This window comes from Pogoniulus pusillus, chromosome 29 (assembly GCF_015220805.1).
Source record: "Pogoniulus pusillus isolate bPogPus1 chromosome 29, bPogPus1.pri, whole genome shotgun sequence".
Taxonomy (NCBI): domain Eukaryota; kingdom Metazoa; phylum Chordata; class Aves; order Piciformes; family Lybiidae; genus Pogoniulus; species Pogoniulus pusillus.
In genome coordinates this window covers 12,191,663-12,209,508 of record NC_087292.1, presented here as the reverse complement: position 1 = coordinate 12,209,508, position 17,846 = coordinate 12,191,663, and the positions used below count along the sequence as shown (strand labels likewise).

The 17,846-nt window shown below is 38.8% G+C and overlaps 1 protein-coding gene across 3 annotated transcripts in view; it reads right to left on the bottom strand.

The window, feature by feature from the left end:
• Window positions 1-6,186: 6,186 nt before the first annotated feature.
• Window positions 6,187-17,846, bottom strand: part of GNAS (GNAS complex locus) — a 156,243-nt gene continuing 144,583 nt past the window's right edge. For all 3 annotated transcript variants that reach the window (XM_064167932.1, XM_064167933.1, XM_064167934.1), the window contains exons 7-12: window positions 16,604-16,677; window positions 15,887-15,945; window positions 14,003-14,123; window positions 12,865-12,995; window positions 12,294-12,361; window positions 6,187-11,428 (exon numbers count right to left, since the gene is read on the bottom strand). In XM_064167932.1, coding sequence (XP_064024002.1) covers window positions 11,282-11,428; window positions 12,294-12,361; window positions 12,865-12,995; window positions 14,003-14,123; window positions 15,887-15,945; window positions 16,604-16,677 — 600 coding nt within the window. In that variant the 3' untranslated portion in view covers window positions 6,187-11,281. The remainder of the gene's footprint in view (window positions 11,429-12,293; window positions 12,362-12,864; window positions 12,996-14,002; window positions 14,124-15,886; window positions 15,946-16,603; window positions 16,678-17,846) is intronic.

Genomic DNA, 17,846 nt, shown 5'->3' with positions numbered 1-17,846 from the left:
GGGCGGCGGCGGCGGTGCCTTCGGTGCCCTGGGAGGCCAGTGCCCGGAGCCGTCACCTCTGCCACTACCGGGAGGTGAGGGTGGTCCCCTGCCCCGGGACGTGCTACAGGAGCCAGCGGAGCGCTGGCCGGCACGGGCATTACCTCACGGCTCAGCGCCGCTCCGTTGCTTGGCGATTTGTGGCCGAAACCATCTGTGAACTCCAGAGGATGAAAATTAAATACGAAAAGGTAAAAGCTGGCCCCATGGCCGTGGTTCCCGAGCAGAGGGAGGTTCGCTCAGCCCCACTTCAGGCAGTTCATCCCCGGTTAGTCACTGCTAGGGAGCGGGCGGAAAACGGCATTCAGTCAGAGGGGAACAATTAGCCAATGGCAATCAGAAATCAAACTTCCCTACCCTGCCAACCTCCCCAGCAGCGGCAATTGGACGGGAACCACAAGGGAGGAGTTACAAATGGGATGTGTTGCCCTTCCGGCTGCAGCCGAGGGGCAGCAGTTTGCTCACGCTGAGGAGGGCATTGAACAACGGCAACGAGTTGATAGTAATGACCAAATACAACGATCAAAAGTAGCAAGTAGAAAACAAAAACTAGGAAAGATAACTTTGGAGGAAGTGGCAGGATTTTTAGGACCAGATTTTAGGGATAAAGGTATAAGACCATCATCGGTGTGGCGTCGTGTGCCTGAAACTTGACAGAGAATAATATTAAATAACATCGCTGCCCCTCCCCTTCTTTTTTTTTTTTGTTTAATTAATTTGTTGTAATTTTTTTTCAGACACTTTTAGCTGGGAACAAAATTCTGAAGTTTTTAATCTAAAAAAAAAATAAAATGAATAAGCCAGCTGTAGTCCCTGTCACTGACCATTAGCATCACATGTGGCAGTTTGATTTCGAAGCAGCAGAGAGGTTTGTGCTCCCTGAGCCAAGTTCCCTGTTTATAAGACTCTTGGGCCACCTTTAACTACAAAGGACAACCTGAAACACAGGATTTTTTTTTTCTCTTGTACACGAAGCTGGATCCCCAGAGCAGTGGTTGTGCCAACCTTGGGACCTTGGCATAGCCCTTCTTGGGGGTTCTGAGAGAGTCCCAAAGGAGACACCCGAGCTGGGGTGCTGACTGAATGCAACAGGCCAAGAGGGCTTCCAGAGAAGGGAGGGTCTAGGAAGTTAGAGATGAATGAAAAGGCCATAAATGTAGAAAGAAAACTCATCATACAATATGACCTTAGGCGAAAAGATAGACATTACTGAAATGGAGACCATGTGAGGGGAACAGAGTGTCCCTTTGTCTCTTCAGATCGACTCTTGTTCTTCGGTTGTGTAAGAGTTTAACTGAGAAAGGGGAGGAGGAGGGGGTGTTCTGGGATTTGGAGGGCAGCCAAGAGCATTGCTGATTAATTATTTAAAAGATCCTTTATTCTCATTCAGTTTCTAACTGAAAAATAATGAAAAGGAATTAAATTGTCTCCCGTGCAGTCCATAAAATCACTTGGTAGGAAAGGCCAAAAAGATCTGTTCAGAAATAAGCTGTCATAGGATCTTCCAGAGCCACAGTCTTTAAGTGTGCTCACTCTACTAGTTAAAGCACTTACTGAGCTTAAAATTCCAGTATAGAAAATATACACCACCAGCTGAAACTGCAGCACAGCATGAGTTGTGCTGTCACATGTTGTCTTACAGTGGTGAAGCAACTCTTCCTGAACCATTTGCTCAGTACCTTTGTGAGCCAAGGATAATGTTCATTTTGCTCTGTGAATAGAAAGCAAAAGAGACTTTTTCAACATTAAAGGCATGGATTTGAAGCGGAGGCACAATGGACACATTCTCTACCTGTGTGAGACGACTGCCTTCAGCCAGGAAGACAGTAAGGTAACATTTTAACACTTGAGGAAGCACTAGCCATTTTTTATGAGGAAAGACCTGGGAGTGAAGTGACAGGCTGGGGCTGGAGGCCAATGGAAATATCCTTGAGAAAAAGATTTTGGCTTGTTTCCATTTAGTTAGTGGGCAATTTCCATCTCATAGACGTGAGAAAAGAATAACGTACTTGGAACAGACACTGTGATTAACCAGAACTCCTAAGAAAATACCAGACCTGAATTTAATTCATCCCAAACCAAGAAATAAAAGTATTTTCTGAGAGTCAAACAGGAAACATCTACACATATGTGCTTCATGAGCTGCATTTTTTGGTGGTTGTGGTTGTTTGCTTGTTTTGCCTGTAATGATGCAGGGTGTTAAAAGATGTAGGACAAGTTCTCTGAAGGCACAGCCTAACAGAAGGCTCAGGGAATTCAAAATTGGAAGAAAAGTGAGTACAGAACTTAATAAGACTCAGACAAAACTGGACAGGAAAACTGCAAAGCTGAGGCTTTGTGAGGCTTACAAGGAGATTCTAGTTCTTTACGGAAAGCTCAAATACATACGTCTTGTACAAGTGAAATTTGCTCTTCATCTTCTAGGTAGGATATTTGGATCTGTGGTCTGGAGAATTTCCTAGTGCTCAAAATTTATGACCTGAAATAGTACATCATAGCTTCAGTAAAGGATTTTCAGAGCAGGTAAAGGTTTTGTCTAGTGACAACAGTTGGACTCGTAGGATTGAGTGGTAATGACGCTACAAAACACAGTGCTTAGTTGAGTAGAAAAAGGGAAAAGTCCACAGCACCCACTATAGCAACACAGAGTAGTATTAGACAATAATGATACTAGTGATTTCAGTGTCTAAATTTTAAAACTAGAAGTTCTTTTGTCTTTATATACTTTTATACTTTTATTTTGATTGCAGTAACAGAAAATGAGGATATATACTTTACTGTATAAAGAACGAACAATACTCAAAGCATTTACTTTTGACTTTCCTTGAGGAGGAAACTAAGGACCTGTAACAGAGCCAGACATTCATTGAATAGCCCTTTGCAGAAGAATTTAAATACCCAAGCTTTCCCCACTTCAGGTGAGTAAAGAAGCAGCAAAGATCAAACCCAACTGTTTCAAGGTATCATTTAAACTTGGACGAAACACAAAATGTAACAGAAATTGATTTTGCAAACTAACCTTTTACAACTTAAAATGGAACCAATGTTGGTTGTCTTCTTGGCTTTAACTGTGTTCTCCCATACAGATTTCTGGTTTACAAAGTTTCAGTGAAACATTTATAAGTAAAAGCACTTAGATTTACCAGAATGTCCCTGAAAGATTTTATTATCCAGCAAATAAATGCAACATTTCCCCCGCTAAATGCATATTTGTCTACATTTTGTGTGTAAAATATTTTTTTGCATCACAAATCCCATCTAATGAGATTTTGATGAGGCAGTGAGCATGTTAAAGATAGTTTTTGGTTTTTTTTTAAATCCCAATAAATATACTATGAATGCCAGCCTTGGGGTCTGTACTGCATGTTTGAAGAAGCGGTAAAGGCATCTTGGAATGTAGCTGTGTGTGAAGAAGAGCCAGAATTTCCAGAGCCACATTTCCAGAAATGTGGGAAAAAACCTTATTTCTGTATTTTACCTTTTTTATTGTTGTTTTAAACAGAACTGAAAGTTGGTTTCAGAAAGGTTGGAAATGGCTTTTCTAAGGGAGTAAAGAATGAACCAATTACTGAATGCTCAATTTCCAGTCCCACCTAATCATCACAATCTGTCGCTTGCTTCTGGAACATGTTACTTGACTATCATTCAAGATTCCTACCTACTAATGAAATAATTCAATTTCATTTGGTTCCTCCTGAGAACAAAAGAACAATCCCAAACAGAAGAGCTGACTTCCAACATAACTATTGGCCTTTTGCTCATATTAAAGAAAACCCAAACCACCACCCTGGTATTCTCTCAATGGTAGGTAGCACTGCCCTTGCCCTCCACAAATTCTTCTGTCCTAAATTTATATTCTGTACCATTGGCCCTTTACAAATCAGCCAATACATTCAACTACAGATAATAACTTTCAAACTGAGTAGGAAATCACAGCATCAGCTTAGGCTAAGGAGTTTGGGCTGATTGATCCTTCTTTCTCAAGCAGAACCCCAAGATTAAAGATTTTTGTTTGTACCTTAAGATCCAGAATGACTGGCAAGTCTTATTCCAAACACTGAACACACTTTGCTAGATAACCAATGAGTATTTTCAGACAAAAGGCTCCTGACATCGTGTCATTCCAGCCTTCTCCAAACATGAACTTAGAAGTTGGAACTATATGCTGTAGACTGCTTAAAGGCAATCTCACAATGCCCAAATTAGTTTTCAAGATGAACCTACACTGGAAACATTTGCTTGCTTCAAAGCGAGTTCCATTTGATTTGCATACTGATAATTAAACTTCACTGCATACAGTCAGTGCATGTTCTGCAGTTCCTTAGCTGGATATATCCTGTTTTTTCAGCTAAATACATCCTCTGACCTTGAACATTTGTGTGAGGATTCCAGACTAGGTCACTTATCTGGGGAATAAAGAATTTCTCCCATAAATATTTTTCAGTGTCCAATGTGATGAATTTAGGGTTCTTGTTCATACCTAGTTTTTCCAAGTTCCTTTGAACTTTCCACGATGCTGTCTCCTTAATTTTCATAGCTGCTCTACTCTCCCATCAACCATATATACTATAAGAAGGTGGGGCGTGGACAGGAGAAAGTAGCTGAATCCAAAGATGACAGTTCTTGGACCATGGTGTTGGACAGAACCAGCACTTGCAAGCTCCCCAGTTTTAAATCACAAACAGGTTAACAAGAGCCATAGTTGTGGCAGCATTAGGCTTCCAAACTGCCTTACATAGATGACCGCCCAGCAGAGTTTTGCCCTGTGGGGAACAGAACTCAAGGTTAGAACCAAAACTTCCATGAAATCTGTTGCTTCAGTTTGGCTGTTGTGCCTTCAAGCCATTAAAAAAAAAAAAAAAAAAAAAAAAAGGAAAGAAAAAAAGAGGAAAAAAAAGAGATGAAACCCACTGAGGTACATGAATCATCACACACACACTTCAGCAAAGACAGGCTGTTTGCTGTGGATCCAGCTTCATACAAGTTTAAAGTACCTTTCATCAGCACTTTGAGGTCTTAATACAGACACGTATTTGGTTCTATCATCCAAACCCTTCCTTTTACTTTTTAAGGAAGCTCTTCTGATTCTGCCAACAGAAAACTGATGGAGTGAAAAAGCAGAATGGGCCCCCTTTTCAAACAGCCTCATGGTCACAAGCTTGAGGCAGTAACTCATAACCCTTTTGCAGGAGGTCCTTCTCTGCTTGAACCCTGCTGGCACTCCAGCATTCTGGTTGCAGGAAGGATGCAAGTCAAAGTTGGTATCAAATACTGTAAAGCTATAAATAGAAACACTGTACTTCACTACAGATAATGCACCCAAAGTCCACAGCCTAAACACATGAATTTGCATAACAGAACAACAGAACTGAATTACCATCATTACTGCCTCTGTCCTTAGCTTGTTCTTTCTCCAAACTTCAACAGCAGTATATTAGCAAAAACAAAGTATTAGCCAACTCATTTAGTACCAGGGTAAAGTGAAGACATATTCACATTTAATGTTGAATTTCTTTACATTTTTCTACTTGTACCTCAGCCTTAGAAATCATGTTATGTTACAGAAAACCACTAACAACTGAAGTTTTTCTCTCAAAAATGTATTCTGTCTGTATTTGGGATGTCTAAAGACTGTATTCTATCCTGTTACTAAAACAAAGATTTCTGAGGCAGACTTCCTAAGTGGAACAAACAAACGAACAAAATCAACCCCAGCCCCACAAACAAACAAAAAACAAACAAAAAACCACCCCCACAAAAAAAACCCCAAGACCAAGCAACCAATCAAAAACCCCAAAACAACCCAAAACCCAACAAAAAACATGGGAAAACTTGTAAATTCTGGTTTGGTGGGATTATTTTCTTTTTCTTAAAATGACCTGTGACATATTTGGTCAGTTACTCCTTATTGCAGAGGTATCAGTAAGCACTTGCTCTTAACTTAGAGAACTCCCTGGGTTTTAACACAGAACGAGACTAAGCTTATAGAACCCAGAAGTTAGGGAAAAAAAACCACCTTATTATTCTTATGTTTAACACAGTAAGAGATTAATTTGTCTCCCCACCTCCTCCCAAGTTGCTTTTCCAAGACTTCTGCTTTAAACTGCACCCATTTTGCTCAGCTCAGGACATGAAAAGTAGACAGGGTAAAAAGCAGTTTTAACTTTTAATAAGATGAGAATCAGGGTTGAAAACAATTAATAATGAAGCCAGTACTCAGGCTGATTTTTTAGCAATCTCTGCAATACAGTGAAGTACTCTGAAGCAGTTTACCTACTGAGTAACTGAAACACACCCACTCACAGTATTTACACTATCTGGTTATGACCAGAATTAAAATATGTTCCCTACTGGAATTTCTATCTTGTCAGTCACCAGATTTTTCAGTGTAACGGCTTTCATCAGCAGAGGCTCAGAAATCCCCCTTTGTAGCTTATTTTATTTACAAAGACACTTCAAAGTTTGTCACAGAACAGAAAGACTTTTTCTCCGGGGATGAATTTCCAGAAGTATCAAGCTGAGGAAGAAGGGTACAGTTTGGGGTTTTGACTACCAATAGATGTTTGCTTGCAGATAGTTTTACTGTTAGAACAATGCAACATGTATTTTAGGGATGAGGACCTGTTCCTGTATGAGATTTCCACTGATACTACCATCTATGGCCCTGATCCTGCTTCTCAACAGCTAGTAGGAATTTTGTCACCTATTTCCATGGAATAGGTCTTCCAAATGCCAGCATTGTTAAAAATATACATAGCATATTAGATACAGTTAAGGAAAGATGAGAACTTGCTCTCTTCCAAAATAAATTACCTAACTTAGAACAGCTTCATCAATCTTGGACATTTGTATAGCACCAATCACCAACAGTATTGTCACTAAGGCACTGGACTGGTACTCAGCTGTCATGGGGTCTGTGTCCATTACCTGTGGTCAGCTTCCTGTGTAATAATGTTTCTGCTTCTTGTTTTTCCTGGTACATAACTTTTGACATCTGAAAACAGGATAGAATACAAAGCATCCTACATCATTTACAGGAATATTGCGCCACAACTCATTACACGATTCTAAAGTGATGAATATTCATATTTCTGTGCATAGATTTACTGCTAAATGATCCTGCAGGTATCAATTATGTGCAACACCCTGGAATAGAATTAGCTTCAGTTCCTCTGGGGTTAATGACACAGCTAAGTTAAATCCTATCTTCAATGCCATGACTCAAAATAGTTTTTAGATAAATGAAGATAAGCCCTCAGGGCTCCTGTCTACAACAACTGATCCAGCATGCCTTCATACGCTTTTGCATCAAAGCCTGCTCCTAACAACTTGCAGAGCTCCAGTTGCAGCCTCTAAGAGAGCAGTTTTTGATGCTTTCAGAAGCAGCTGAATCTTCTTCTAATCAGTAGCGAATTTACCTCTCCACACTATTAAAAACAAAACCAAAACCCAACCCCTTCGGTTTTCTCTATTCTGCTGCATCACACTGGCTACTGGAAAGAAGTTACTGCAAATGCACAGTAGCTGATTTTGAAATGACAACATCTCTACAATTTATTATTATTTTTACAAAATACCCAAAATGATCAGACCATATTGTAGGTTACTGGCTTGCCAAAGGTTATGTTTTAAAATCAAAACCAGTTCTGAATTACAGAAGTGCCAAAACCCATCCTGAATCAGGTTTGTTGGTTTTGTTATTTGTTTGTTTTTTTTTAAACCACCACAACCCCCCTCCAACAAAACAATTGTATAACTTAAAACAGAAACAAGAGTTTGTGTTGGAAATGGTTTAAAAACCAACCCACCAAATCATGCTTCAGTAGAAGCCCTGTACAGCAAATATTTAGCTGAGGACAATTTAATGCCAAGATATAGATCCTCTATGGGTTTATAATGGAAATACTGACACAACCTCAGCTATAGTGATGCAAATGTGCCCTAAAACACTGTATTTGCTTTTATTAGTAAAAGTGGTAGTGTTTACATTTGCAGGTATCTTACACTTCAGCATCATGATGAATACTGAGTAGAATGAGTTAAGTTTTGGCTGTAAGGTCAGAAGTTTCCAAACAAATGAATGAGACAGAAGTGAAAGTCCTCAATCATGAAAACAAGAAGTTCAAATAAATAAATAAAACAAAACTAGGAAATATGGGTAACCTTTAAGTTGGAATGGTTCAATTAACTGCAAATTATGGCCACTAAATTAGAGACAGAAGAAAACACAGTTACTTATTAAATAGCAAGCATTAAAGCTTTATGTTTTGTTTTTGTATTAAGAAAAAAAAAAAAAGAAAGCTTAAAAATAAGACTTGCATTTACCAGGCCACCAAACTGCATGGACTAATAAAGAGACTAACAAAGGCAATACTGAGACATTAAGACCACACACACTCCATACTTGTGCAACTTGACCATATTCAAAACAATTGCCTTTTTCTTCAGGAAAAACGAAACAGAACAAAACAAACAAGCATCCCCTAAACATTTCTTTTCATATAAAGCTTTAGATTTCTTAAACTGCTATCTTATATCCTTGTTATTATGCAGCTTTCTCACTGTCAGAGGAAGAAGCTTTTTTTTTTCTTTTTAATGGAGGTGCTTTGTTTCTCTCAGATGAGAGATTACATTCCTCACTCCATTACAGCTTTTCTCCATTTATAAATTTGGTCTTTACACCAACTCCTCCTAGGCTTAAAAAGTTAAGGGTTGGCACTAAAATAAAGATTTTGGCTCCTGTAACTAAAATTAAGGCTCACAATGGATTTTCTTTCCACTATATGTGTCCCATTTTTACCTAGTGGAAACACCAGCCCTTAACCTACAGGCACTGGATACATTCTTGAATTGTAGGGGGCTATTTTCAGTCGTGTTCTCTGCAGTTCTACAAAGTTCTGGTGGCAACTTTCTAAACCTGTGAACAGGAAAGAGCATTTTAAAAAGGTGAGTAGCAAATGCAGCTAAAAATTTTATCCCATTTAGTGTCATCAGGAAGACCACTACTAATTTGGAACAAAGAGAGATGAGACAGTAACTCCATCACATCCCTGCTCTTTAAGTGGGAACAGGGGAGGTGATTTCATTTTTAAGTTTAGCCACAAACGCAATGCAAACTCAGAATTCTGAACAGTTGTGGTTCTTAGTATTAAAAAGGCATCTGATACCTGAAGCAAATCTAGCTGCACAGACATCACTGACCACACCCTAATTGTAATTTAAACTGGACCTCTTCCCAAAAAACAAAGTTAACACAGTCTCTTGGGTGGAGGGAAGCTAGTGTGAAAGGCAAAGAGGCAAGTATTTTGGTGTTTTTCTTTCTTTTGTTTTCCTTTTAAAGTCACTGCCGTAAGATCCAGATCAGTTTAGGGGTGTGGATGAAGGGTGAACAGGGGTGTTTGAGTAATATAGGCTAACACTGTTCTAGATGTGTTATTACAGCTGTAATTTCCGACTCTGTACAAATTGTACATGTAGGTTTTAGACACATGAAAAAGTAACACACTCACAGAGACATAAAACACCTAGGTATAAAATATAAAGCAGTGTAGTAGTTACTAAAATTACATGCTCTCTTATTGCTACAGTGATTTTTGCTCTTTTTCTTTTTACTGTACCACATGTTGTTCTAAGCATATAATTTGCATAAATTATTCAAGTTTAAGAAAAATCCACACATCTTCACTTTAAGCTACTTATATAGTTAATATAAAACAAAAAGGTTCTAAAGTATCTCTTTATTAAAAGAGAAATAAAAATGTCATTTGAAACTGGAATTCAGTGGCCAAATCCAAGGGCAGTGCACACCTTGTCATCCTGGTAGTAGTTTGCCCACGCAGCGTCAGTGGAGGTTGGTGGGTATTTGGCCCAGTCTAGAGATGGTCACCAGACCTGCTTGATGCCCTATGTGTCTGTTATTGTTCTGGTTTTGTCTTTAGCAAAAAGGACTATGAATGACCAAAGACTAACATTTATAATTTGTAGCAAAATTTGGTTTATGTAGAAACAAGCCATGTTTTGCATTTGGATAGAGATTTAAATGAATTAAAGCTAAAAATTAAAAAGCATGATGCTGCAACATCTGGTCACTTGTTGAAGACCTCACTTTTAAAGTGGTTAAGTTTGCACAATTTGTACTTTTTTTTTTTCCTTTTTTTTTTCCTTTTTTTCTTTTTTTTTTTTTTTTTTTTACTAAACAGTATTTTTCCTTCTTTTATAAACCAGAAAAACTAAACTACAGATAAATTTTCCCTACCTTGAGCTAATGCTGCAGATAGGGTTGACAAAGCTGTACAGCGCAATCAAACATACTTACATCTTAGCTCATTGTACAGGTACAGCCATAATCAAGGCACAAAGATCTTCTACAAGGGTTTTTTTTTTTCAATAAAGTTGTACAAAATAATACATTTTACAGTCTGTACAAGAATAATAATCCAGCAGTAAAATAAAAAATGAGGGGAGGGAAGAAGAAAAAGAAGGGAAAGACTGTGAGGACTACAGTCCAGATAATGATTTTTATAGCAGACAGGATCATCAGTGGACAAACTGAAAACAGTGTGTGGTTAACTCTTTCTGCAATCACAGGCCATACGCAGTTCAATTCATAGATGTCCATGGTTGTCTTTAGACCACCAAGACTGGTTTTAAAAATACCCTTCTGAAAGGTAGCAGTTGGTTTTTGCACTGTCTAGCTCTGCTGTAGAACTGTCAGTATTTTCGTTCAAAGCCACATTACAGTCAGAGAACCAAACCCAAGTGTCTGTCTTCAAACTTGGTCTGTGACTCGGCACCTTCTTTAGTCTGATGCAGTGAACGATACAGAGTGGAGATCCTGGGCTACATGATTATGCCCACAACAGTGCTAAATTACCTACAGTTTTCTCTCCCCAACTTTTGTTTTATGTTTGTTTTTTTTTTTTATCCTAAATTCTTTCAGGTGCTCCACATTCAGGGCTTTCAATTATTTTTTTCCCCCCTCTTTTTTGTTAATAACAGTGTTAGGGAATCCTCATGGAAATGGCCTTTTACGTGTTAGGGGCCACCTCAAACTGTCCGAGGGGTACAGAAGCAAGCTTAGAAGTGCTGCTATTGTCCAGCAAGGAGAAAAAAGTTGAGGGGTGCAAATCAATGGGAGATTCAAACAGTTCTCTTCCACCCTATGTGGACAAGGGTGGGGTTTTTCTTTTTTTTTTTTCTCATAAGGAATAAGGAGTCCAAAACACAGAAAAAATGCTCTCCATCACAACAACTCGTATTGGCGAAGGTGCATGCGCTGTATAATGTCCCGACAGTCATTGAAAACCCTCCGGATGTTCTCTGTATCCACTGCACATGTGAAGTGAGGATAGCAATAGTGCCTTCCATCTCCACTTGCTGTGCTGATTCTCTGTTAAAGGTAAGAGAGAGGGATACTGGGTTAAAATAAAACTGACTGAGGAAGAAACCCCATGTTCTCAAAGCTCAGATGAATGAAGGTTAGGATACGCATGTGTGAGTTGCGTTTTCAAAAGGGGCAACTAAGTGGCGAAATACCCAGAGTCTTTCACTTTCTCACCTAAACCATGGCATGTGAAATGATCAGAATTACACGGTGAGAAGGTCACCACACACCAACTGCAGGTTTTAAAGAGAACTCAAGAAAAGTGCTGTTATTTGTATGCAGCTGTGGTCAATTGAGCCACACAACTCCTAGTCAATATATCCATAAAAGAAGTGAAATTTTGCTCCTTTCACAAGGTTTTTATCCCTGCTTACAGAACTTACGAAAAAACCCACTCCAAATTCTATTTTTCTTCATTTTAAAATGAGTCCACATTTTGATTGCTACGTTTACCACTATAGGGAACTGCAATAACATTTTGAAACCATTTCTGACCAGTAATGGGAAAGATAAAGTGAGAGGAACATTAATATTTTACACATGGTGTATATCCTGATTAGTCTTCATCTCTAGAAATAATGATTTGAATAAAAATCTGGTCTCACTAATAACAGCAGGACTTCATTCATTACCCTGTCTGAGGTTTCTTAATTTTCAACATTTCTTTTGCTATGTGATTACACAGTGTCAACAAACAAATATCCAAAGGGCAGCTAACAAACAGCAGTAAAGCTCTTGAATGTAACAGTGGTTTATGCAGTGTGGATGTTAAATGTAAACAGCAGAAGAAGTAGCAGTGCAATAGTAGAAGGTAAGAGCTTGTATTTGAAAAGAATCATGTAAGAAATACTGAAAGAAAGGAAATACTTACAAGAAACTCGTCTCTAATAAAATACTTGGCCCTTGTAACTCTAGGATCTTCACCAGGCTCTGGAGTTGCTGATGAACAATAAAGTAAGCATCTCGTTACAACTAATGTTTTTTGTGACAGTGCCTAAAACCTGTAACTTGTTCTGTTTTCAGCTCACATATAACAGAAACATGTTTTGCAGAACTGCTTAGAAGACAAAGCATAGCATTACTTAGAACAAAAAGACTGCAGGAGAGTGAAGGAACATTACAGTGGCCGTAGTCCAGGCTTTTGGCAGGTTAGAGAAATGACCACAGATATGACTGGGGGACTCCAGGGAACACCTTTGTGACAAGCTGTACTGTGGTCTGCATCAAAGTAACAGATTTTGGCATGATAACATTAGTAAGATAGTAACTGTATAAATTCTAGGATCCTCTCATTACTAATACATAGAATTTACATTATAATTTAGCTGAAAGACAATGACATCTACTTCAGATATTTCAAGTCTTAGTTGAAATTACCAAAACTATCATTGATGTGATGTATGAAGACATTACAAATGGCTAACACAAATTAAAAACCTTACCATCATCTGGTGTAGTGTAGCGAGCAAATTCCGGGAAGTAGTCTTCAATTTTAGATTTCCCTGCTAAAACTTTCTCTGCTAGCAAGTCTTGTTTATTCAGGAAAAGAATTACTGAAATGGTCCGTAGCCACCTGTAGAAAATAGACACCAAACACTCTGCTAAGATCATGCAGCAAAAAACTCTGTCTTAATCCAGCTTGGGAGACAGCAGTGCATGACATACTGCAATGGTTTTGAAAGGTTCCTTTTACATTTGAATCCAATTGTGCAATTCCAGGTGTACACATCCTGAGCTGGGTGTGGGCTTCTAACATGGGCAATGAAAGCTGCCCGCTTTCTCCTGCTAATTCAAATGCATCACACAGGTGAACATAGCCACTTTTTAGTGTGCTACTCCCTCCCTGATGTAAGCGCTCCGGTATCAATATGGCAACCACCCATCTGTACCTCTCAAGAGTTTCCCTCCATCAGCCATGTAGCAGACATTAATGTAATGTCCTGACAGTAGCTGATCAAAGACTAGTTTGGACTGTGTGAGGAGGAAACAACAAAGGCTATGCTAAGGTTGGAGGTTAACCCAAATGGTCAGTGAAGCACGACACGGCTGCTCACCCATTTCCCCCCACAAAGGGGAAGACGAAAGGAAGAATTAAATAAAATCTGGAGATTAAGATAAAAAAATTTCTAAGTTATAATTGTTTTAAAAAATGAAAGAATATAGAAGAGAACAAACCAAACCAAGTGATGCCATCATTCACCACCTCCTGTGGGAAGATCAATACCCAGCAAATGGCTAAACTCTCTCTTTTCTCTTTCATTGCTGAGCATGACTTTACTTAGTATTGGATACCTATTTGATTAGTTTGAGTCACCTGCCTGCTTGTGTCCCCTCCCAGTTTATTCTGCACCCCCAGTCTACTTACTGGGGAGAAAGAGTGAAGGCTTTCATGCTCCCCAAACATCGCTCAGCAACAGCTACAACATTAGTGTGTTACCAGTATTGTTTCAGTCAAAATCTAAACCATGGCATCTTATGAGCTGCTATGAAGAAAATTAACCCAGTACACAACCCTTGAATATAGTGTAAGACAGGTTATCAATTTATGTAGTAGGAACAATGAAGCTTCAATTCACAGACCTGTTGTTCCAGATACTCTTGAAGAGGTTTAGTGCTTCTTGAAGCCGATTGGTCTGATTGTCCTCTCGTATAACCATGTTGTAGCTACTGCTCGCCACCACAAATATGATAGCAGTCACATCTAAATCAAGAAATACCCAGTAGTTAATACCAAACCAGAGAAAATATCCATGAATCCCAAAATTCAGTAAAAATCTGCCAGACTTTCAAGCTTCACGAAGACAACAGACTGGAATGCTCCTGCTGACAGCTTTCTAAGTACCAGAAACAAAAAGAAAGGAAAGAAACTACTAAATCTAGGAAAGGCAGGAACAGACAGAACAACAGAAAACACGGAAAAGGAAGAAACAGAAGCAAGAGGAAAAAAAAAGGATAAATGGCACTGTCTGTGTGAATATGAATAGCACACTGCTGTGAATCCATGGTTTATTTTCTAGTCCTGTAGTGCACTGTGCAGCTCAGAAGCTACTCTCTTCTTCTTGGGAGATATTCCCAGGATTACAGAATCCAGATCTCTGTTTCTGTGTGTCTGTGCTGCTCTAGACCCCTTGCACTGAGTTGCAGCCTCATTTACCTAACAGGCCAACAGTAGAAGAGATGAGTCAGGTCATAAGGGAACAGGAAGAGGAAGGAGCAGAGGTAAAACCCAAACAAATCTGTTATTAATAGCACAGAAGAAAATATTGCACAGTAGTTCCACATGTCTATAAAGGGTTTAGGTTATACACTGACACTAATCGTAGTGAAACACAATGGATTCTAAGCTGCCTTCTACTTTATCTGTTCTGTAGAATCTCATTACAGCTTCTCTACAAAAGGACAGACCTTTGCATAGCCTCACAAATATTTTGTCCCAAGAACAAGAGAGACAAAACATTTTCACCAACTTTAGCTTCAAAACAACCTGCGTAGAGAAAGGTTTTGCATCTAGATGGAGATACAGAGTGAAACAAACGGCTGTGGTGAAGGTACATGCAACATCTCAGAACTACTCATTTAAATTGCATGGGAGTTAAGAATATAAACACCTGAACTGGACTGATGGGGTCATTAATGCTAAGATTCCAGATGTCCCACAGTGCCTGTGGTCTTACCTGTATTTTGGCTGATGCTACCTCAGCATTCCAAAGAATCCAGCTTATATGCAGGTTACTTAAACAAGGCCATTTGGCTCTATGTTTCCTGCCCCTCAGGACTGTTTTTCTAGAACTTATATTAATACACACAGATTCCTAGAAAAGTGCCAATTTATAAACTATCATGAACTTTTTTGGCAAGCACATTTTGGGGCTACAGTACACAGTGCTGTAGCGCATCACACACCCTGTGTGACTCCATGGCTAACAAGATTGATGCTCCCTACAACGTCACACTGCATTTTTGTACAGTGCTGGCTTGGCATGAAGCACTTTTAACATAGCAATGTGGCTGCAATTATGTACAAAAAGATGATATTCTCTTTTTATGCATATATTAATTTTCCTGTAATCATGTATTTTGTACAGACACAAACATATGTAAACCATCTTCAAGTGGAAGACCGATTATAATTGGGAATTTAACAACCACATAGAGGGCAAACAACGCATGAACCCACTGCTAAAAAAACCTAGTTAAACAAAAATAGGAAAGCCAAAGAAAATGGACAAACTACATTAAGTTGTCAAACATAATTGCCTTCCACCTACATTCTCCATAAAGATACTCTAGGCAGCAAGAGAAGCTCATGTGTCAAGAAATACTCCATCCTGTCTGACTGTTCAGGTAATTCCTTATCAAGCTACATGGAAAGAAGATAGCTTTCATGCAGTGTGAAAATTAAGAATGAGCATTAATTTTTTACAGAGAGCTATTTTATAAAGCAAACATAGATTCTAATCATACCATTAAAACACTGGATCCATTTTCGGCGTTCATCTCTTTGTCCTCCAACATCAAACATACTAAGGAAAAAAAAATCCAGTCAGAATACATTTTGAGTTTTTATTCCCCAAACACAAACAGAAAATGTAAGAAATTTCAGGAAGAAATAGAAGCTGAAATGAATCAAGGATTAAGAGAACCTGAACAGGTTGGAGGCAAGAATTTCTGGCATATGTACATTGCAGATTTGTTTTCACTCTCACAAGCCAAGACATTAAGAAACATCCTACAACAAAGTCATCTGTTGAAACAAGTATCACAAATCTAAAGTCAACAAGACCAGACTAAAACTTAGCAATTTTTGTTTGGGTCAAGCAATCTTTCTCACCTAAGGCAGTAAAGAGAACATTCTGTTACTCAGATATGTACCAATTTTTGGTCAAATGTGTCACTGTAGATACATGCAATGAATTAAATATACAGAAAAGGCATTAGTAAAAATAGATTTAAAATGTTGTGGTTTTCATGGTTTAAAACAAAAAGCAGAAAATGGTACATCAATTTAATTTTCCTTAAAGCCAGACTACTACATATAAAAAACTATACTAAAATACAAGTTTTCTATTACACATCAACTAAAGAAATACAGTACCCTCAATGACTGTGTGGTAGACTAGTCTCTGGTTTGCCCTGACATTTGTCTGCACTGTACTATAAAAAAAAAAAGAGGATACTTACTGAAAGTTTACTTTATCCACCTGAAACTTGGTTTCAAAAATTCCTGATGTCAAAACTCTGCATCTGAGAAGATCCTAGAGCATAAAGGAGAAGTCATTCAACATGGTACTTGATAATTCTTCATATATGCAGCAAGAGAAATAAAATGCTGTTACCCTGAGAGTGCTGACAATGTATGTGCTGTACTGCAAACCCAGAGACCAGGGCACTGGGAACCTGCAGTTGTGGTTCTGATCTTGAACATGTGTGCACGCATGGGTGTGAGCAACTTTCAAAGTATTTTCACAAGCCGGTTTTAATGGCAAGCTTGGAATTAGAGGAAACTTTTACAGGCCACTTAAAGCAGGGAGTGATAACAGCACAGACCCATCCCTGGAGAATGCTAGGTGTTGGAAGGGACCTCCAGAGGTCATCAAGTTCAGTGACTAGATAATGCATTCACAGATTTCAGTGGGATTGTGGCACACAGCAGGATCTTTACCACCAGATAATTCCCAGCCTCAAATGATCTCTCTCCTATCTGTTCACTGCTTGGCTATTAGATGAAGTGTCTAAGAGTCAGAATATTCTAGTTTTCCCTTGAAATAACCAAGAGCTCAACCACTTAAGCCTTATAAAACTTGGGCTCTTCAAAACTAAAAATTGGAATTTCCTGTGCAGAAAAAACTGATCATCAGAAGTTGTAAGCCACACACAACTGCAACTGCCACAAGGGCCACAAAATACTATTAAACCCAGGCAGTACTGGCTTTTATATGCCTTGCATTGCAAAGCTGTGACAGCCACATATGGTGCCTAGTAGTTAATGGATCCAGAAGAACCTAATTTGCATCTGCTGCAGACTGAGTATGCTGCCTAAATATAACTAACTACAAAATACCACTCTGAATTCAACTACAGGTTTTGTAATTTAAGACTTACACGTTTTTGTGTCTAAGCAGCATACAAATTTGCAGCACATACTCTTCCTCCCAATATAAAACTGATATAAAACTGATAACACAGAATCACAGAATGTTTGGGTTGGAAGGGATCTTTAAAGGTCATTTAGTCCAATCCCACTGCAGTGCACAGACACATCCCCAGGTAGATCAGGTTGCTCAGAGATCCATCAAGTCTGACCCTGAATGTCTCCAGAGATGGGGTCTCCACCACATCTCCAGACAATCCACTCCAATGTTTCACCACCCTCATAGTAAAGAATTTGATCCTAATGTCCAATCTACATCTACCCTGCTCTAGT